Source organism: Aethalodelphis obliquidens, unplaced genomic scaffold, assembly GCF_003676395.1.
Source record: "Aethalodelphis obliquidens isolate GAN/ISIS:26980383/991018 unplaced genomic scaffold, ASM367639v1 scaffold4, whole genome shotgun sequence".
NCBI classification, from domain to species: Eukaryota; Metazoa; Chordata; class Mammalia; order Artiodactyla; family Delphinidae; genus Aethalodelphis; species Aethalodelphis obliquidens.
In genome coordinates this window covers 57,243,432-57,266,142 of record NW_020837948.1, presented here as the reverse complement: position 1 = coordinate 57,266,142, position 22,711 = coordinate 57,243,432, and the positions used below count along the sequence as shown (strand labels likewise).

The following is a 22,711-nucleotide window of genomic DNA, read 5'->3' as shown; positions in this document are numbered from 1 at the left end:
TGGTCTTAGCCTGTCTTTTCTCTTCTCATTCATTCTTATGTAACTAGGCTTTGCTGCTCTCTCAGTGCTAGAGACGGCAGAGTTGGTCACTCCCTTATGAAGCCTAATAGTCTAATGAGGCTTGTTGATAAAATAATTATCAAGACACATATGGAGCATCCCTGGCCACTTCCCTCTAAATGACAGTACCCCCCTCCCTCCAAATCACCCATTCTGATTATCAAAAATCCTCTCTTCCCCCCATCCCAATTTACAAATAACCTATTAAGGAAATAGTCCCAAACCCCATTTGAGACCCAGTTTTATGCCTGTGATTTTCAGCTGGGGCCACAGATACAGCTTCAGAGGGCAAGTATTCTGTATGAAACACTTTTAAAATTTGTGTTTGTTTAAGTAATCTTTTAAAAATTTCATTTAAGCACTTTCTGGGTCACCTGGGTGACCCAATACCGACATGAGATTCCAGGGCCCCCTTTGGTTCTTGTATTGAACATTCCGATGGCCCCAAGTGATTTTTCACAGCCTCAACATTTCAATTTCCATGTCAGCTTTTAACCCAGTTCTTGGAAGCCCAAGTTGGCAGGGGTTCAGGTTTAAGGAACACTGGGCCTCTCCCTTATGGTTGTACAACTTCATAGTACACGGGTGCTGGGCAGGGCTACCTGGATGAATTCTTACCAAGTCTCTACCAGTTTACCATGGCTTCGGCCCTTGGGGCTGTGTTTTCCCAGAAAGGTTGTTTTGTCCAGTTCTCACAAGAGTGACATAGGGTTGGCATTGGTTCTAGGCATGCCCTGTTCCCAGATTAATTGTTCTAAAATGTAGCTCTGTTTATAATGCTCCTCTATTGGATTGTTCTCTCTTCTTATCTGAATTAACCCTCAGTGTGGTGTTCTGCCCTTTGCTCCAGCTACACCCCTCCTTGTGTTTTACACTTCAGCCGAGATGGATCTGAACACTCTGTTCATTCTGGCTTATCTGCTCCTATGCATGCTCCTCTCACCACCAGGAACGCGGTGCCTATCACCCGTCTCCGCCTGGCACAGTACTGGAGCTTCCAGGCCCTTCCTGCCATAGAGCGTGCTTCCGTGAACTATTTGCATGTTTCTCCCACCCCAGCTAATGTCATCTGTTCTGAGAACTAGCATGATGTGGTTAAAGGAATATAACCTTGGAGCCAAAAATATCTAAGTTGGACTCTTCCTAGCCGGGCCCCTTTCTGTTCATCTATAAAGCACAAAAACAAACACACACAACAAAACACCTACTCTGCATCTGCCTATAGAACTATGTTGTGTTATTCATAAAATTTTTCCCTTGGGCTAGTATTTGTTCATTTCTGAAGAAATGATGGGTGATTGTGGGTTTTGGGGTTTTTTTCTGTGTTCATCCTTAAGCTTTTTCATTTTATTCCCATTGGGTCATCATTAAATGTCAGACGTGAAATGCCTGTAAGGATTTTGCACTTTCTTATCGAATGGTCCCCATCTATAAGGGATGCTAACGAGTGCAAGTTGCCATTTATCCATATTGTCATTGTGGTCAGTATTATTTAGTATATATTGCTACTAGTAAGTACAGAAGAGTATTTTCTTAGGTTTATAACTCTTGATAAGATGAAAATCTCACACAGGACACTGAAACAATTTCAAGCCTGTGTTTGGTGATGCCTTGTTCAGGCACAGAGAATGAATCATCTCCCCCATTTCCCATTCTGAATGATGTTTTTCTCTCCCAAGCTATACTCAGTAGAAGACACCTCAGTGTCTTGTACTTGGAGCAGGCATAACTTTGAGAAAATCTGTCGCAATGAGAAAACAATTATAGACTCAATGTGATCTTACTTCTTGGAACCTCTACTGTTAGCAAATCCGTAGGTTCTATTCAGAAGTCATACTGCAGAGTGACTTAAAAAGCTGAGTTGCTTTTTAAGTTTAAAGAGAGGATTGCTCTTTATTTCCCTGGTATAAAGATGCACAGGCAAATTAAACTATTGAGTTTCTATACTTCGGGCTGGAATAGCTCACTCATGTTAGCTTATGGTTGTAACATTGGTTCTGTAGTGGGTTTTTTTGTTTTGTTTTGTTTTTAATTTATTTTATTTTTGGCTGCGTTGGGTCTTCGTTGCTGCACGCGGGCTTTCTCTAGTTGCGGCGAGAGGGGGCTACTCTTCGTTGCGGTACGCAGGGTTCTCATTGCGGTGGCTTCTCTTGTTGCGGAGCACAGGCTCTAGGCACATGAGCTTCAGTAGTTGTGGCACGCGGGCTCAGTAGTTGTGGCTCACAGGCTCTAGAGCGCAGGCTCAGTAGTTGTGGCGCACGGGCTTAGTTGCTCCGTGGCATGTGGAATCTTCCCGGACCAGGGCTCGAACCCGTGTCCCCTGCACTGGAAGGCGGATTCTTAACCACTGTGCCACCAGGGAAGTCCGGTTCTATAGTTTTTAAATGGGGGAATTGATGATTGAAAAATGAAAGTTTCTTAGTAATATGTCAAGGTGGATCATCTGTTTTTCCTAAAATTTCTCAAGACAGGAAAAATAATCAGAGTGTTGGCCAAACTATTTTCCAGAGGGCTGCACAGAGTGAGGAGGGTCAGGGATCAGAATGAGGGGAGAGAATGTAATGGCGGTGAGTGGACCCAGGAGAGAGGTGGTGAGGGGCTGCTGAAGCCTGAGGAACGGGCAGGTGAAGAGGAAACTAGGATGTTCTGGGTCAACTGAGGCACCACCTCTTCAAGAAAACAGGCAGTGAAGATGTGTGTTATTCAGCAAGATTTCGGGAACAGCATTTGCTTTTTATTTGATTTGTCACTGGAAGTATTAGGCCACAAGGTAACCCAGCTGTGTTAGGGTTACAGTTAAAAAAAAAAAAAAAAAAAAAGGCCTCTCAAGGCTTGGATTTGGGGAATGAACGAGAAAAAAAAAAAAGGGACCCTTGATAGAAAGATTAGGAACCGTGGTAATTCCGAATTTTATCCCATAATACTCATCTGGAGACTAAGCAGAACTAAGACATACAAAGGGAAGGAAAAATAGTTACTAAAAAAAGCAAGTAATTTCACAGAGTTAAGAACGTTGAGGTTTTTTTGCTTGAGTTAAGTGCAAGATTGGAATTTGAGGAACTTTCATTAAAAAGCATTGTTACCTAAAAGTATTTTTAAGGGAAAAAAACACCCTTAGTCTAAGTGAGCTTGGTGTATGTTGGCAAAGCTGCACAAGACAATTTTACTTGCCTTTATCCTGTTGGTCTAACCTCATAACATCACATTGAGCCACATGTGTCAAACTTAAGATGCGTGTCCAGGGCTTCCCTGGTGGCGCAGTGGTTGAGAGTCCGCCTGCCGATGCAGGGGACACGGGTTCGTGCCCCGGTCCGGGAGGATCCCACATGCCGCGGAGCGGCTGGGCCCGTGAGCCATGGCCGCTGAGACTGCGCGTCTGGAGCCTGTGCTCCGCAACGGGAGAGGCCACAACAGTGGGAGGCCCGCGTACCAAAAAAAAAAAAAAAAAAAGATGTGTGTCCAATTTAAGATGCATAACATGAACAAAGAATGAACGTCTCTGATTAGTATCATGCTTGTTTTCTCTTCTACAGTTACGCAAATGCACTACTCTCCATTAAACTGGAGGCCTTATCCCAAGGGCAAGATAGCTTAAGCTGGAATGAAATTCAGAATTGTATTGATATGGTTAATATTGAAATTCAAGAAGAAAATGACCGTAAGTATGGAACAGTATCCTTCTCTAGTTATAGTGGGAGAATAAGGTAGCTGGACAAAATGGTCCTCTACATCAGGGCTGCCCTAGAGCCCTATGAGAACACTCTCCCCTAACAAGTCTGTATGTATTTATATGTAAATGTTATTTTCGTACTACTGTCCCAACATATTATAAACATTACAAAGCAAACATAAGACATAAAAGCGTAGAATAAAAGTACATAAATACAAGTCCTAATATCTTTCTATTTATTGGTACTTGAAAGATGACTGCTGTAAATAACTCAGCTTTTTAAGCAAGCACTCAACTTTATTTTGACCTTTCATGTACGTGGGTGTTTTTCTGAAATATGACACATGTTCCTGCCCTAAGAAGAAATTGCAACACAGTCTAACTGTTGTTTTATGATCTCAAATCTTGGTGATTTGCTGTGTTTCTAGAACTTAGGAGCTCTGAGCATGAAAGTGGACAGTCCAAGAAGATGTGTGCTGAGACATGCTTTCGTGAATGTCGGCTTGCTTCCCTGTCCTGCCTCTTACTTACAAAAACTGAGTGATGAATGGGGAGCTCTGTAACTGAGGCAATGAGTATAATTGCTGCTTTGGGACCACACGACTTTCTGCTGCCTCTCTGCGTTTTCTTTCAGTGAGGCGTTTGGGGATCCCTGCCTCAGATGGCTGACACATCACCCACTTGCCTCTTTTCTGGCATGTTAGCTTGGGAGCTGGTAGTTCTTGGCAGGTGTTAGTTACGAGGGACGCACTAATTTAAGCAGATGTTCAACATCGTCAGTGGGGGCGGCGTGGGGGACGACCCTGGTGTGTGTGTCCGCTTACAAAGCTCAGGTCCCCAGCTTCCTGCCGTCCTGCCTCCTCCTTGATCCTCCCCAGCTCCACACTCTCGGTCTCCAGCGATGGTTTGGGTGCTTTGGCTATGCCACTCAAGGGTTGGCAGAACACAAAATCATGTTCCATCTTTGTTTTCTGACTTTTCCCTTATTCTTTGGGACAACATGCACAATCCAGGTTTGCTTTGGTGATTTATGTATGTCCTGCTTATGCAGGTGAAGGTGCGTTAATTCTCAGTACTGAACGGTACTCGGTACAGTTTTACTCTCATTCTTGACATTGACAGAGGGGTACGAGGAAGGACCTGCCATTTTTTGTCCCAGATTATCAGATAGAGCCTTTGCTTTTACCAGGAAAAGAAAAACAGTATCATGTGTATAACTTTGAAAGAAAGTGGTCTTTTGCAGGTGAATATTTTTAAGCAAAAATCTCTTTGGTTTTGTGTGGCATTTACCTAGGTAACTGTACTACTAAGTTGTTCTCCATGGGACATTTCACACGGCCATTATCACATTTCTTTTAACCATCTCGGCGTGAAGCATATATGCCATAACCAGAATAGTCATTTTAGAGGCTAATATCTCCTTTCTAGAATTTGGGGGACTTAATATAAAAGATTTAACTTCTCTCTGTTTTGGTTTGTTGTTTTGTCAAAACGGGGTATTTTTGTTGAACGTTCTTGAATTATTGAGTTTGATATCATCTGTTTAGGTAATTGCTTTAACAGCTAAATTAAAATAAATATACCGTTGCGAGTAGGCCCCAGTTGCACTCTATAGAAATGAAATCATCTGAAAGAGCTGAGAACTTTTCATGGACATCTTGAAAGTGCGTTACTCTCCCCATCCCACCCCTGCCACACGCTCCAGAATCTTATGTCTGAGTTGTGGTGTGGATGAGGTGTGTAGCTAATGGGAAATGATCAACGTGGAAGGTGAATTGAATGGAGAAGCTGCTAAATGCATTTCCTGAGATTTGGATGCTCTGCTGATTTCTTAATGGAAAGTTTACTTTTCCCAGTCGAGCCTTAGAGGAGTATTATTTTAACCAGGTAACTTAGACAAGGAAGTTTTCTTCCTGTGAAGTTTTGCTTTTTAAATTTGGTAGGTACCATTCTTTGTGAGTTACCTCATCTGCTGTCTCAAATACAACACCTCTAAGGGAATGCCCACTCTCTCCTTGGACTAGAATGTTATAGTATCACATGATGATTTAAATCAGTGGGCCATGAACTGAGGCTCAGCAATCTTTGCTCAATTGGGATTTTTTCTTTATTTTTAAACAGAGGAAGTGATGCAGATGGACCCAGGGGACTTATGGGAAGGTTTTTCACCTCCTATGAAGTCATTTACTATGACATCACCAGCTTGTGTTCTTAGAAACACACCAAAAACTTAAGCAGCTGATTTCAATCAAGTCAGCTGGCATGCACTCATTCCCAGGTGATCAACTGCTAGGAACACACATTCTCTTTCTTAGATGTAGTTCTGTAAAGATCGTTTTTGGATGGGATGTTTAAAAGTATTTAGAACAGTTAACCCAAGGAGGTCAACTGACATAAGGGGTCAACTGTCACTTCCAGAGAATGATATAAGTATTCCATGCTCTCCAGTGTATAAATATTACGGGGTAAAATGATAATCCCTTGTATGTGGGTAGTACTTAGACTTTCTCAAGTTCTTCCAATGTTTTGAGGTAACCTAACTTGCATGTTAGAGAAGTATTTTTGCTGCTTCTTCCACCATGTTGGAGTATTATAGTCTGAAATAATTTCTAGACATTTTAGAGTGTCCCTTTTCTCCTACAGATTTTTTCATTCTTAGCAATGGTCTCTATGGGGTCATTCCTTCAGGAGATACTTAGCTAAATATTTTACTTTAATTTGAATGTCAAAATGAAGATACCTCTTAAAAATTAGAAGTATGTATTCTGTTTCATAGCATATCACATTTGTAGAGTGGCTTCTGGTTGTTTTTGAAGAAAAATAACTGACAAAATGAGAGAAAGTTTGGCTTTAAGTATGTTTATTTTCTAAGCTTACTTCTCATTAATGTTTAGTTTCTTTATTAATTCTTGTCCATGAGCACTCACTTGGGAAGCGGAAGCCCCCTGTTAGTATGTGAATGTATGTGTGTGTATGTGTACACATGTGTACATATATCCATGAATAATGCACCCATACATACATACACTATAGTATTTTATGACTGGATGATAGTTTATTTTTAAGAATAAGGTAGTATTGAGAAGTGACTTCCAAATAGATCCCTTGTACTAGACTTTCAAAAACTTTTCCAACTGCATGGCTTGGCTTCTGTGCTTTTCATTCCTGGACCTTACAGTCTATGTCCTAAGATCCTGTATGTAGTAGAGATAGTAGAAGGTTAAACTGGTGGATATGCTTATTCATCCTTTGGTACATCCATGAATTAGGGTTCCAGATGTAATTTTAGCAGCCCGCATTAGAGGATTTGTGACATTAATTATCCACACTTGAACCTTAAAAATATCCCTAAACATGCATGACTTTGTTAATTTCTATGGAGCCGACCTACACTTGACAGCCACATGTGGCTATTTTAACTAATCAAAATTAAATAAAATGTAAAATGAAGTTCTTCAGTCATACTAGCCACATTTTTTTAACATCTTTATTGGAGTATAATTGCTTTACAATAGTGTGTTAGTTTCTGCTTTATAACAAAGTGAATTAGCTATACATATACATATATCCCCATATCTCCTCCCTCTTGTGTCTCCCTCCCACCCTCCCTATCCCACCCCTCTAGGTGGTCACAAAGCACCGAGCTGATCTCCCTGTGCTATGCAGCTGCTTCCCACTAGCTAGCTATTTTACATTTGGTAGTGTATATATGTCCATGCCACTCTCTCACTTCGTCCCAGCTTACCCTTACCCTTCCCTGTGTCCTCAAGTCCATTCTCTGTCTGCGTTTTTATTCCTGTCCTGCCCCTAGTTTCTTCAGAACCATTTTTTTTTATATTCCATATATATGTGTTAGCATACGGTATTTGTTTTTCTCTTTCTGACTTCCTTCACTCTGTGTGACAGACTCTAGGTCCATCCACCTCGCTACAAATAACTCAATTTCATTTCTTTTTATGGCTGAGTAATATTCCATTGTATGTATGTGCCACATCTTCTTTATCCATTCATCTGTCGATGGACGCTTAGATTGCTTCCATGTCCTGGCTATTGTAAACAGATCTGCAGTGAACATGGTGGTACATGACTCTTTTTGAATTATGGTTTTCTCAGGGTATATGCCCAGTAGTGGGATTGCTGGGTCATATGGGAGTTCTATTTTTAGTTTTTTAAGGAACCTCCATACTGTTCTCCATAGTGGCTCATACTAGCCACATTTTAAATGCTCATTAGCTGCATGTGGCTACTGGCTACCATATTGGATGGCCCAGAACATTTTCATCATCACAGAACATTCCGCTGGACAGCACTGGACTATACTGACCTTGAAAGTCACTCTGCTAACACTCTAGGGAATTGTTTGGTTTTGAACTGTCTCTTTGGCATTCTTTACAGAGTGGTGAAGTAGAGTAAACCAACTAATAGTGTATATCCAAATCTCTTTGCACTTCTGTTTTCTTTTCTGTACATCTCTACATTAAATTCTTCCAGCTCTGCTATTCTATGGTTCCATCATCTAGTACTTTGGCATTATTATGTAAGTGAGGGTTACACTAGAAATGAGCATCTCTGCTGCTACTTGTATGTCAGATTATCTCCCCTTTTTATAACAGCTTTATTGAGATATAATTCATATACCATAAAATTCACACTTTTATTGTGTTTTTATGGTAGTTTTTTATGTATTTAAAAAATTGTGGAACCATCACTAGTATCTAAATTCAGAATATCTTCATCACCCCGAAAAGAAACTTTATACCCGTTAGCAGTCACTCCCTTTTCCCCCTCCCCCCACCCCCTGGCAACCACTCATCTACTTTTTTTCTATGGATTTTCCGATTCTGGATATTTCATATAAATAGAGTCATGTAATATGGGGCCTTTTGTGTCTGGCTTCTTTCTCTTAGCATAATGTTTTCAAGGTTCATCCATGTTGTATCATGTATCATTATACTTCATATTTCTTTCTAGGTCAAGTAATATTCCATTCTAGGGGTATATATTTTGTTTATCCAGTCATCAGTTGATGGATATTTGGGTAGTTTCTACTTTTTAGCTATTATAAATATTGCTTCTATAAAGATTCAAGTATAAGCTTTTGTGTGACTATATGGTTTCAGTTCTCTTTAGTATATACCTAGGAGTGGAACTGCTGGATCACATGGCAGTTGTATGTTTAATATGTTAAAGAACTGCCTGTTTCCCAAGGTGACTACCATTTTCCATTCCCACCAACAACGTATGAGAGTTCCAATTTCACCCCATCTTCACAACACTTGTTATTGTCTTTTTTAATATAGCCATCCTAGTGGTTATGAAGTGGTATTGCGTTGTGATTTGGATTTGCATTTTCCTAATAACTAGTGATACTGAGCATCTTTTCATGTGCTTATTAGCCATTTGTATATCTTCTTTAAAGAAATACCTGATCAAGTCCTTTACCTGTTTTAAATTTTTTTTCTCTTTCTGTTGTTAAGAGTTCCTTATATAGTTATTATGCTTGTGTATCAGGTATATAAGGGTTTTTTTTAATCAGATATCGGACTTGGGAGTATTTCCTCCCATTCTATAGATTGTCTTCACTTGTTTTGAGGGTGTCCTTGGAAACATAAAATGTTTAATTTTTATTTATTTATTTATTTTATTTATTTTTTGGCTGCATTGGGTCTTTGTTGCTGCATGCGGGCTTTTCTCTAGTTGCAGCGAGCGGGGGCTACTCTTTGTTGTGGTGCCCGGGCTTATGGCTGTGGCTTCTCTTGTTGCGGAGCATGGGCTCTAGGCGCACGGGCTTCAGTAGTTGTGTCGTGCGGGCTCAGTAGTTGTAGCTCACAGGCTGTAGAGCACAGGCTCAGTAGTTGTGGTGCACGGGCTTAGTTGCTTTGTGGCATGTGGGATCTTCCTGGACCAGGGCTCGAACCCATGTCCCCTGCACTGGCAGGCAGATTCTTAACCACTGCACCACCAGAGAAGCCCAAAAGGTTTAATTTTTTTTTGAAGAGTAGTTGATTTACGATATTGTATAAGTTACAGATGTTTAATACAGTGATTCACAATTTTTAAAGGTTACATTCTGTTTGTAGTTACTTTATGAGATTGGCTATATTGCCTACGTTGTACAATATATCCTTATAGCTTATTTTATACATAATAGTTTGTACCTCTTAAAGGTTTAATTTTTACAACATCCCATGTATTCGTTTCTTTTTTTTATTTATGTTTTTGGTGGTCACAGGTAAAAAGTATTGCCGACCACAAAGGTTTACTCTTAAATTTCTTCTAAAAGATTAAAAAGTTATATTTTAAAGTTTTTTTGTGTAGGTTTATGATCCATATTGAGTTACTTTTTGTGTATGATGTGATGTAGGGAGTCCAACTTTATTCTTATGCAGTGGACATTCAGTTGTCTGTGCCATTTGTTATAAAGACTGTTATTTACCTGCTGCATTGTCTTGGCACCCTTGGTTAAAAATCAATTGACTATACGTGTAAAGGTTTATTTCTGAACTCTAAATTCTATTCCATTAATCTTTAAGTCTGTCTTTATATCAGTACCATGCAATATTAACTGTAGCTTTGTAGTAAATTTGAAATTGGGAAGAGTCCTCCAACTCTTTTTTTTTTTTCCAACATTGCATTGGTTATTTCTTGATCCCTTGCATTTCCATGTGAATTTTAGAATCAGCTGGTCAATTTCTGTTTAAAAAGAAAAGGCAGGGCTTCCCTGGTGGCGCAAGTGGTTGAGAGTCTGCCTGCCGATGCAGGGGACACGGGTTCGTGCCCCGGTCTGGGAAGATCCCACATGCCGCGGAGCGGCTAGGCCCGTGAGCCATGGCCGCTGAGCCTGCGCGTCCGGAGCCTGTGCTCCGCAACGGAAGAGGCCACAACAGTGAGAGGCCCACGTACCGCAAAAAAAAAAAAAAGAAAAGGCAGCTGGAATTTTGATAGGGGTTACACTGACTCTGTACATCAGTTTGAGGAGTACTGCCATCTTATTAATATTAAGTCTTTTGATCCATGAACATGGGATGATTTTTCCCTTTATTTAGGTCTTTTTTTCCAACGGTGTTTCATAATTTTCAGTGTCTGTGTCTCATCCTTGTTTTATTAAATTTATTCCTAAGTGTTTATTCTTTTTGTAATTGTAATGTATTTGTAATTGGAGTCTATTACAGAATTTTTCCTTAACTTCATTTTCAGATTGCACATTGCAACTATAGAAAGATACAATTCACTTCTGTACATTGACCTACTATGTAAGCCTTAGCTGTACTTGTTTATTAGCTCTTGCAGTTTGTGTGTGTGTGTGTGTGTGTGTGTGTGTGGTTTCTGCAGCCCCTGTTTCTAACTCAATCTTTGCTATAGGTGATTGGAGAAAACTTATAATGTACTATGACTTAAAAGGAAACTTTTTTCCTTTATTTTCTAGGAGTTGTAGCTGTAGGGTACATCAATGAAGCCATTGATGAAAGGGATCCTTTGAAAACCTTAGGTAGTCTGCTGCTACCCACTGCTAGGATTAAAGATGTGGACCCAGACTCTGCCCAGCACTACCAGGATGTTTTATACCAGGCTAAAACACAGAAATTCATGGTAAGTCTTAGTAGGTGTGTTTCTTTTAAATTTACAGACCAGGTTGGGGACAGAGGGGCAAGAGGGAGGATTTTTTTTACCCATTTTTCCTAAAGCTCATAATTTGCTTATCTATGTATGGATCAGATTACAAGTTAATAGGGCTGTTATTTTCCTGGTGTCAAACGTGAGGGGGAAAATAGCTCCAGAGCTGCTGACTGCTTCTACTCTTTCACTAAAAATGCACTTGTGGGTGAGTTCTTGTTCACAGTCCAAGCTATTGGCTATTTACTGAGCACTCACTGTATTCATGGTGCAGTATATGGCATCTGGTAGGGGAAAGGGGGATCTGAGGAACACATGATACCATTTGAATGTTCTATCCTTATCCTCAAGATGCTTAGAAAGTTACTAAGACAGTAGGCATTCTCATATAGAATAGTTAAATAGCAGTAGAGGTGGGTATGTGGCCAAATGTCAAGACGAGGAATGCCCAGAGTGATTCAGAGATGGTTGGAATTTCTGTGAACTGGAGCCCTAAGGTAGGTTGGTGTGGAGATAGAACAGGAGCTGCTCCTGAAGGGTAAGGAAGAGTTGGTTTGGTGAGTGGGAAGCAGGATAATGCAGGCAGGTAATGGCAGGGCTAGATGGGTACCAGCTTGGTTTGTTCTGGGCACAGGAGGAAACTGACCTGGCCAGGTCCCACTGAAGAGCAGAGGGCTTTATCTGGCGGCAGAGCTTGTACTGTTGTTTTGAGACATCCCCCAGATACTAGCCACTATTGGAAGAACTGAGTGGAGAAGAAAACCTATCACCTGATGCTACCTGGGACGTAACCACTTGTGGCTTGAATGCCAGGCCAGTGACTGGGAGAATGAGACTCAAACCTGACCTCATGTCCCCAAACCCCTGGGGAGGAGAGTGGACCCTGTCAGCAAGGAGGACTGGGCCGCCCCCTGCTGTTTGCACTGATGTAGCTGTGGCTGTAGCACGTGACACAGCATTGAAAGCTAAAGGTATTAGCTTTGGAGACAGGCACCATTCAAACCTTGGCTTTGCCACAAATTAGGTAGAGATTTTAGTCAAGTCACCAGAAGTCTCTGTGCTTCAGGTTTCGCATGTGTAAAATGAGAACAATAGTACCTACCTTATAGGATTACGGTGAGGCTTAAATGATTACATAATATAATAAATGAGCAATATATATTTATATTTTTACATATTAATATATAATTACATTGATTATAGTGTGTGTATGTATAAGTGTAGAGCATTTGACATGGAGCATGTCACCCCAAAAAAGTGCTGAAACAATGTAGCTAGTATTTTTGTGGGCACTTCTGGCTGCCACACAGGTCAGTGGGTGGTGAGTGATGTCTTTGTCACAAGGTCTTTACTCGACACAGGTTTACTTTACTCTGTTCACTAGTTGGGATCTTCTGGGTGCAGGATAGAGACAGACCTGGGTTTCTCTCTGCCAACAGCCACATGGGTGTTTGTCGTTAAGGTGAAACTAACTCCACAAACCTTTTATAGGCAAGCAGTGGAGATCCCCTCCTGAGCTTCCCAGTCTAAGGGCTCTAGGTCAAGATGGAATTCCACAGCACCTCTCCAGGGCACTCAGAAGCCTTGCTGGTGTCCATGCTGTGCCTCCTCTCTGTTGGACATCCTTCCTAAATGTGAAAGAAGTTTTTTAATAGTGTAATTAGAACAGGGAATGTGAGCGTAGGGATCTGAGTTAGAGCTCAGGCATTAAACCACTCGTGGCCTGTAAGTTAGGAGCGTGAACTACATTGACAATAATTGAGGGATTAAAAACATTGCAGTAAGCAATGAGTCTGGTTTGGTTAAGTTGCCGCTTTTCAACACACTTCTCTTTCTCTGCCCATTAATTTTGAAACTTTGTTTTCTCAGCCCATTCTCTTTCCCTGGAAAAAAATCTGATTCTGTTATTTGGTGGGGTCTCTATTTGCTTTTTAACCTCTGCTGTTGTGATACCTGGAAATTTTCAGTTGTTTTTATGGGGCTGTTTCTGTGCTTTGCTTTCCAAAGGTCTAGCCTTGGAAAATAATAGAAGAAAATTACATTATTGGTATTGTCAATATAAAGTAAAGCTTGTGCCAAAGTATACAGCCATTAAAAGTCACGATGGATAACATCTTAATAGAATGCTCAGTGTTATCAAAGATTGAGGACAGTGGTGTAAGTTGGTGAGAATTCTTGGTCCTCGTTAACAGTATTTCAAGTATAACCTTGTGTAGGCACCACATTCCTTCCATCTCTTGAGGGGAAAGGCTGAGTAGTGGGCATGTTGGCATACACTTAACAGAGAACACACTTTCTGGGTGTATTCACTAGAGGCAGTGAATTGTCAGCTATGTTTAGTTTTTTTATTTTTTTATTTTTTTAACATCTTTATTGGAGTATAATTGCTTTACAATACTGTGTTAGTTTCTGCTGTATAAGAAAGTGAATCAGTTATACATATACATATATCCCCATATCTCCTCCCTCTTGTGCCTCCCTCCCACCCTCCCTACCCCACCCCTCTAGGTGGTCACAAAGCACCGAGCTGATCTCCCTGTGCTATGTGGCTGTTTCCCACTAGCTATCTATTTTACATTTGGTAGTGTATATATGACCATGCCACTCTCTCACTGCGTCCCAGCTTACCTTTCCCCATCCCCATGTTCTCAAGTCCATTCTCTACATGTGAGCTATTTTTAAATTGAAGGCTTTGCTTTAGAATTTTGGAAGGTACATGACTTATACACCCCCAAAGTTCTCTTTTCCTGCATGCATAATTACTGCATAAAAATTAAGTGTGCTTTTAACAAGTGAATAGTGTTGTATTTTTTCTGTAGGTAAAACTGTCTTACAGTTTATGACTCTGTTTGCAGAAGGTCAGTTTCCTCCATTGAAGCTTTGGGCATCTTGAAACTTACTTGATTAGTTTGTCTTGCTTTGCTTTAGTGTTTATTTTTACTCTTCACATAACCACACAGATACTGTAAATGGCCTTCATGTGCATTTTTGCATTTTTTTAATCTGAGTCCAATGAAATAGGAAACTCTGCACACTCAAAAATAGCCATTTAAAATGTTTTTTTATTGTTTTGATGGGCACTACAAAGTATATGGTCAATGCACATTCCTATTACAGACTTGAAAATTCATCTCACAGTCCTTCATGCCCTTAACCACTGATATTCCACCTCTGTCTAATCTCTAAACTAAAGGAAATATAGTCATTTCCCTACAGAAATGTACTGGGCATTTATAACAAAATATCATTTCCCCATTAAAAAATAGGTATAAGGACAAAAATAATGGAGTCATTATTTTAAATTTATAAATGACCTCATGAATATATCCTTAGCTTTCTTTCTTTTTTTTTTTTAAATATAGCCAACCAAAAATGATGTGTCATGTCATATGGAATACCTTGCCTTCTCAGTACAAATTTAATTGGCTTTCATGCTGTTTAGATGCTTTGGGATTTTACCCTTTAATTCATTCAGCCACATGACGTGCAAAGTATGGAGCCTGGCTCCACAGACCCTGGGAAGACGTGGGCCTGGCATTGCTACAAGAAGCTTAAGGAAGAGGACAAGCCCCTTCTCTACTGCACATGGTGCTTAATAAGTGCTTATGGAATTAATATTTGTGTATAAATGAGCCCTATATAAATGCCATAAGAAAAATACAAAATAATGCTTTGAAGGTTCAGGTGAGAAAAATGAACTCTGACTAGAGAGTCAGGCAAGAATTGTCCTTTGAGGACTTTGAAAGATGGGAAGAATTAAGGCAAACACATGAGAAATAGCTTTCCGGTTAGTGGCAGGGGCAAAATGAGAAGTCTGGATCACAGCAAAGCAAGAAGCTTGGCCTGTATCACATGCCAGGGTTTTTGGGAAATAAAATTAGGGTTAGCCTGAATGCTAAGCTAAAGATTTATAATTCCAAAGCAGTGAATAGTCAATGGAGGTTTCTGAACTGGGGGTTTTGAGTGATGTATTCAAACTGGTATTTGAGGAAGATTAATCTGGCAGTGGGCTGAGAAGTGGAGGGTAGGCTGGCAGTGATGAATGGTTAGAAAGCAAAGGTGCGGCTAGGATAACGGATCCTACTGAGAGACATTACACACATAGAATCAGATGATGAGGCAGCCACCAGCATGAGAGCTGAAGGAGGCAGAAGAATTACAAATGACCCCAGACACTAAAACTGAGATCTTAGCTCCCCCCATGCTGCACCCTTGCCCCCTGTTCCATCCACCTCCTCCAGATCATCTAGAATAGAAACCTCTTAGAAGTAGGGAAGATGGAGATTTAAAGAACTTGAAGTACCAGTCAGGCAGGTGGAGATATCTTTTCTCCTGAATTTTCATTCTTAAAATACTGATAAGTTCTTTTTTAAGTCACTGTTTATGTAATGTTTTATTTTGAAACACCATTTCCTAGGGGCTCACAAATGGAGCTAGAGAATAGAGGTCCTTGCAGTATACATATGTTATCCCAAGAGTGTGTGTCTTCACACATAGCTTTCCTTGTTCTCTAAGATGATTTCACCATTGTAAGGTAAGCCGTGGAGTGATTCGTGATTTTTGACATGAGAAAATAAAGGAATGGATCTAGGCAACTATTCAAGCTACCAAGGCACAAAGCTATGAGATAGATGAAGTATAAGCCATCGGCGTTGTTGTAGTAGTAGTTTGCGTGGTGAATAATGAGTAAGATGTTGCTTGGAGCAAAGCAAATGGTAAAAACCACAAGAATGAGGAGACTCGCCTTAACATACCACAGCCACCTACGATCTTTTGCATTAAGCGTCCAAATGATGGCTGTGTAGCAGTAGATAATGACCAAAAATGGAATTAAGAATCCAAAGAATGCCAAGGAGATGAAGTAGTAGAGTTGGAAGGGAGACGAGGACTCGCACGTGTTGTGGACATCATGGCAGGTGGTGATGTCCTGCTGGACAAGATAGTACTCCTGCTTCAGAATGAAAAATGGCAGCATATATAAGAAAACCGTTGTCCACACCAATCCACACGTTAGCAAGGCATAGGTGCGCTTGGGCAGCCCCCGGTAAGTGAACGGATGGACAATGGCCAGGTAGCGGTTGATACTGATGCAGGCGAGGAGCAGAATGGAACAGTACATGTTGCCATAGAAGATGACTGTGGTGGCCCGGCACATGACCTCTCCAAATACCCAGTTGTTCCCGTTGAGATGGTATGCTATTCTAAAGGGCAATGTAACGCAAAGAAGAAAGTCTGCAACGGCCAGGTTGGCGTAGAAGACGTTCATACGGATGGATCTGGTCCTGAAGAAGAGCATCCACAGGGTCACCACGTTGGCTGGCACACCTACTACAAACACCAGGATGTAGATGGCGGGTATCAGTCTGGTACTTAAAGAGCTGCTCAGGTACCTCCTGGTAGCATTATTCACATGGAGACTTGAAACACTTTCTTCAGGGCACTTAATTTTTACAGTTGTGGTGGTTCCTATCCAGCCTTCTATGGCAGAAAGGGGGAACTCTTCAAAAGAATTCAGGGGAGCGCCACGGAAGGTCTTAATAGGTAAGGTTGGCTTTGCCAAGTTGTCTGCATCACATTCCGTGCCTTTAATTGAAAAGAAGTATTAACATATGATTTGTTGATGAGTCATATCTATGGTTCAGGAGACAATAAAACTAGATGTCTTATGCTACATAATTTCTGTAATGGTAGAATTTAGGGTCATTTTTATTTTTGAAAATCATTATAGATGAGGTAATCAACAGGAATGCATTTAATGTATTATCATATGCCCCAGCAGCATTCTAACCCATGCAGGAACCCAAACTAGATGACAACTCCTTGTATGTAAGGAGTTTGTAATATTGATACTATAAGAGGAAACAAAAATAGCACATCAGACCATTGTAGGCTAACGTCATATTGATTATAAACTGTATAGACTGTATAGATTATAAACTCTTCAGGCGAGAGTTAATAGATTTAGATGTTTGAGCAAAATGTCAAGGAAAAGATGAACATGAGCAAAGATGAGCAAGGTTCATAAAGAGGTGGAATTTAATAGAAGAATAAGATTCTGGTAGGTGATGAATGGGCAAAGGCATTGTGTAGGCTGACATGGGGTCTGGAAATATCAGATGAGTTGATTCAACAAATGTTTATTGCATATTTATATGCCAGTGATATACCCAGTTTTAAATCAACGCCATCCCTGTCTTCAACTCTCAGACTAATGGAGAAGATGCGCAAAAACACATTCTTATGCAAATAAGGTACATCTGACAGATGAAGTTGAAAGAGTAGGTTACAGCCAAATCTCTGAAGGGCCCGTAAACTGTACGAAGAAATCATGTGCCCATTCACAGATGCTGGAGTCGTACACGGACAAAATGATGAACAGAGGAATGGCCGTTGAGGTAGGCAGCATGATGGCCCCCCAAAGTTTTCATCTGCTAATGCCTAGAACCTGTAAATATGTTACCTTCTATGGCAAAAGGGCCTTTTGCAGATGTACTTCAGGGTCTTGAGATGGAATGAGTATCCTGGATCGGTCAGTGGGCCAAATGTAATCATAAGACTCCTTATAAGAGGAGGAGGAAAAGGGTCCAAGTTGGAGATACTGGAAAATGCTATGCTGCCGGCTTTGAAAGTCGAAGAAGGAACCACGAGCCAAAGAATGCACATGCTTCTAGGGGCCGCCCAGAGCAGGAAAACAGATTCTCCCCTGGAACCGCCTCGCTGACACCTCGATGTTAGGACCTGTGACCTTCAGAAATACAAAAAATCTGTGTTTTAAGCCACTAAGGTAGTGGTAATTTGTTACAGCAGCAATAGGAAACGAATATAATCATGATTTGATTCGTGTTTAAGGTGACTTTGATGACAACGTAGAGAACAGGCTAAAAAGGTAAGAAATTAGAGGCAAGGGGGTCTGATTTGGAGGCTACTGTAGTCATTTCACACTCAAGTTGGTGGGTTACAGAGCTAGAGCAATGGCACTGGAGAGGTAAAGATGAACACGTGAGACTCTGTAACAGAGGCTCGGGGACTTGCCTCTGACTGGCTCTGGAAGCGGTGCAGGAGAAGCAGGAAGCAAAAGTGACTGGGAGGTTTGTACTCTGGAGGTCTTGGAGGAGAGGCGGATGGAGCATGGGACGGGGCAGGGGGACTGAGGGTGCCACGCAGGGAGAAGCTAAGATCTTAGTTTTGAGTATTCCTGAGTGTGAATTGCTGGTGCAATATTAGAATGTAAAATGTCCCATGACAGGTTAGAAGACTTAAATGTGGAGTCCAAAATCTCAGGAGCCCAAATGAGAGTTATGGGTTTTTTAGTCTGCGTGGAGACCATACTTTGCTTTAGTGCTTGAATGCCCTAGGGAGAGATGTGAAAAGAAAGAACCCAACGGCAGACTTGTGCGGAAATGCCAGATTTTAAGGGGAAAGGAGACGAAGGAAGAAAAATCAGAAGAGGAAATTGATAAAATGATCCCAGAAGTTGGAAATGAGAAAAAAGAAAAAGAGGATAGAAACAAATTACATACTATAAATATTTGGCTTTTAGTGGCATGTTGATACTAATAATCGTAATTCATGAAAGAGCAATTTCAAAGACAAAATAAACCTTAACACTCAAACCTGCTTTTCACTGTGTAGTTTTCTGTAAGTTAATCCTTGACATGTAGAGAAAGTAGATTCTCTCACATTTCTAATGTTACCTTAAGATGAGCTTTTATGCTGAATATAAACCTAATACTTATATCGATTTAAAATGCCATTGCTCTGCCAGTTACCTCTTTTCACTCGAGCTCTGAATTCCTACATGTTGAATCCTTGAGGTTAGTATTTAGTAACCTGGCTGTCATTCAAAGCCAGTTTCTCTTCCTGATTTAATCTCTACCAGTTCACCCCCGGGTGAAATTGAAGCCTCCCTCAGAACCTGGAGATTACACGAACTGAATCCGGGGTGTAACGCAGAGGGAGAGTGTTGCTGAACAAGCAAGGATGAGGAGGTGTTCGGGTGTCCTTAAGGGAAGAAAGATTAGAGAAAAGGAAAGAGAACTCGGGGAAGTGGCATTCTTCTGTGCCAGTGTGTAGATATGGACTTAGAAGGCATGTTGTGTGACACCTGAGCACAGCCACTCAAATCCTGCTGCTTAGGGCTTCCCTGGTGGCGCAGTGGTTGAGAGTCCGCCTGCTGATGCAGGGGACACGGGTTCGTGCCCCGGTCCGGGAAGATCCCACATGCCGCAGAGCGGCTGGGCCCGTGAGCCATGGCCGCTGAGCCTGCGTGTCCGGAGCCTGTGCTCCGCAACGGGAGAAGTCACAAGAGGCCCGCATACCGCAAAAAAACAAACAAAAAAATCCTGCTGCTTACTTTGGCATTTTGGAAAATTCTTGCATCTGACATCACCCAAAGACAAGTGCCTTTCCAAACAGGCACAAAGCTGAAATATGTGGGCTGAAAAACATGCTATACGAGTTATGTCCCTTCAAGATCTGAGAAGAGAGCTGCTGAAACCATAGCGTTTGTCACTTTTCAGAAAATTCCAGTGATTGAGCAAGACATCATGCCTGAAAACATGCTAAACAGTGACTCTGTGAACAAGCCTTGATTCCATTTCCTTGAGAATTCTGGCTTTTTTATTCCTTAGGGCCTAGTTTTCCTTAAGAAATAGTACTTGTTAAATTACATATATATTTTGTAATTTGTTTGAGTTTTTTATACAGGTTTATTTGGCATGATGTTTCTGAAATGTTTTTCAACCTGAGAAAAGGCCTTGGAGAGGGACTGATCCCCAAAGGGAACAGACGTCAGCCACTAAATAACGGGGTCTTCCTTCACATTTCTCCCCAACCCCTACTGACGAAAGCAAATTCACTGCCTTTCACTTTGTCACCTTTTCTTAAAAATAATTTTTTAAACTGAAGTATAGTTAATTTACAGTGTTGTGTTAGTTTCAAGTATACAGCAAAGTGATTGTTTTATATACATAAAATATATATTTTATATATATTCTCTTTCAGATTCTTTTCCATTATAGGTTGTTATAAGATACTGAGTATAGTTCCCCATGCTATACAGTAGGTCCTTGTTGTTTGCCTATATTATATATAGGAGTGTGTATATGTTAATCCCAAACTCCTAATTGATCTCCCCCACTCCCCCGCTATCTCATTACTTTGACACCTTTTAAATTTCCCCCTTTTCACGTCCACCAAACCCCACCAGCAACTTGAAGGAACCACCTCCCCAAACCTCTTTTCTTTTGCTCTTCTGCTTCATTTTGGTTCATCCACTCACAGAGCACTCACTCATCTGTAAATCTCAAACGAGCTACTGCTCTCTACTGGTTCTCTCAGCACCGTCCTCCAGCCACCTCAGTGATTCCAACTGTCAGTGTAAGCAGCATTCCTTTATAGAGCCTTGGTTTTTAAAATTTTTATCCCACCCCCCCCGCCATTGTCACTTCTTCCCTTCAGCTTTCCTGTTCCTAAAACGTTGGCTGGGGTAGGACCCCAACAGTAAGGGGGTTGTGGATATCCCTATCCCAAATTGATTACTTTTAGAGCAAGCAGGAGGTTACAGGCTAACATTGTATTGAGTGAAACAGGAAACACGTATTTCCTTTGGGAAACACAAATTCATTAGCATAACTGATTACTGAAAGCAGACCACTCCGTCTATCAGGGAGTATTCTTGTTTCCAGGAGGTATAAACATAGGATTTTTTAAATCTCTTGAAAAAAAGTTATCTTTGCCAAATCAGAGGAAATTCTTAGAAAATCAAAAACTTTTAAAGAAAACTGATTCTTGACTTAATTGTAGAGATCTAACATCTTGACTATGACACAAAATTTTAAATATCAGCGGAGAACACTTAGTCTTTGACAAGTTTGGAATAGTGAACAGACTACATCTCTTCACGTCCATAATTCCACGTTTTAATAACTAAGATTTGGGGGTGCAATTTGTGTGAAATGTAAAAGAGATTAGATTCAGTGGACTCTTGGGACACAAACCAGCATTCCCACTCTACCCCATAAGAAAAGAGCTTACCACTTTGACAGAAGGCAGGTGACAGAAGCAGTGCTCCAACAGCTACAAAGATGACAGCTTTCATCTTGATCATCTGAGCCCCGTTTCTCAAATGTTTAAAATTAGGGAGTATGGTTTCACTTCGGTTCCATGTGTTGGCACCAGTTGGAAACCTGGTTCTCTCTGTAGAAGTGTGTTCTCTTGTGCTCTGCAGACAGGAAGCCTGCCAGGGTCCTCTGCAGGGAAAGGGTGTGACAGCACTCATGTTTCAGTATGCATGACTCAGCCTGAGCCTCTGAGCACGTTACGTTATCCCCGGAGAAAGTCACTGAACTCCTCCCTATCCCTCACAGGAGAGAAGCTGTCATTCCCACCCAGTGAATTTATGTGCATTGAAATGAATACCCTTAAGAACAGTCCTTAAAAAAAAAAAAAAAAAAACAGTCCTTGACAGAAGTAAGCTGGAAACAGATGCTGAGCAGCAGTTAGATTTGAATCTGTCCCATATCTCATTTTTACCCAGTTTAAAAATGAAGTTCTAGAGTGTCATTTCTACTTAGTGATTGAGCTGTCAGAAATTATCCTTTCCTTTATTCTTCCAGCTATTTTAAATCTTAATTCTTAAACTCATTACATAATTGTAGGCTAAATGAATCATGGAAAGCAAACTTTTTTTTTTTAAGAAGTTAAAATTGTTTTAAGCTCTTGATTACTTTGAAAATTCTCCTTCAGTGTCACATTAGTCCGAATTTGTCATCAGTGCTTGGCCAAAACTTGGTTTCATTGTGTTTTGTTTTGCCACAGCTAAACATATTCTAAGCCATTCAATAATTCTGTAGGCTCAGATAACTAGGGAACCCCGCCCAAAAATACTGTTTGATTAAACTAAAATCATAATATAACATTAAAACACAGAGGACTCCCTTTATCCCATGGGTATTGGTAAGCATGTTTACAGTAAGCTTTTTTTCTTAACTGTAGTAAAATGTACATAACATAAAATTTACCATCTTAACATTTACGAAGTGTTCAACTTAGCAATGTTAAACACATTCACATAGTTGTTTAACATATAAGCTTTTATGTGTAGTTATGTTCTGCAGGATATAATTTAATATGTAGTAAAAAAAAAAAAAGCTGCATTATAACACATTTTCCTATAATTAACAAAACTTAAATGCTAAGCCAGACAACCCAATAGCCTGTTAACTATAAAAATGAAGTAAGGATCAGAAAATGCAAATTTCACAAGCCTTAAGGTTAAGGAATAAGGTGGGAGAAGATGGATCTGTGTAAACTTTCCCCATCTTGGTTGAATGTTATCACACCAAGAATTTTACAATCAAAAGTCAG

General features: G+C 40.6%; 2 protein-coding genes across 2 annotated transcripts in view; one reads left to right on the top strand and one right to left on the bottom strand.

Annotated features, from left to right (window-relative positions):
• The window catches only part of IQGAP2 (IQ motif containing GTPase activating protein 2), a 286,526-nt gene that overhangs the window by 188,495 nt on the left and 75,320 nt on the right, over positions 1 to 22,711 (top strand). Inside the window, exons 12-13 of the mRNA XM_027100794.1 lie at positions 3,594 to 3,718; positions 11,157 to 11,320. Coding sequence (XP_026956595.1) covers positions 3,594 to 3,718; positions 11,157 to 11,320 — 289 coding nt within the window. The remainder of the gene's footprint in view (positions 1 to 3,593; positions 3,719 to 11,156; positions 11,321 to 22,711) is intronic.
• F2RL2 (coagulation factor II thrombin receptor like 2) lies at positions 14,387 to 21,708 on the bottom strand. The gene is made up of 2 exons (XM_027100795.1): positions 21,380 to 21,708; positions 14,387 to 16,927 (listed from the first exon to the last, which is right to left on the bottom strand). Exons 1-2 carry the CDS (start codon positions 21,621 to 21,623, stop codon positions 15,855 to 15,857), a joined length of 1,317 nt encoding a protein of 438 aa, XP_026956596.1. The 5' UTR covers positions 21,624 to 21,708; the 3' UTR covers positions 14,387 to 15,854.

Coding starts and splice junctions, on each gene's coding strand:
- F2RL2 (XM_027100795.1), bottom strand. CDS start 21,623: ATGAGTGCTGTCACACCCTTTCCCTGCAGAGGACCCTGGCAGGCTTCC. Junction 16,928..21,379: donor ACCTGCCTTCTGTCAAAGTG/GTAAGCTCTTTT, acceptor TTTCAATTAAAG/GCACGGAATGTGATGCAGAC.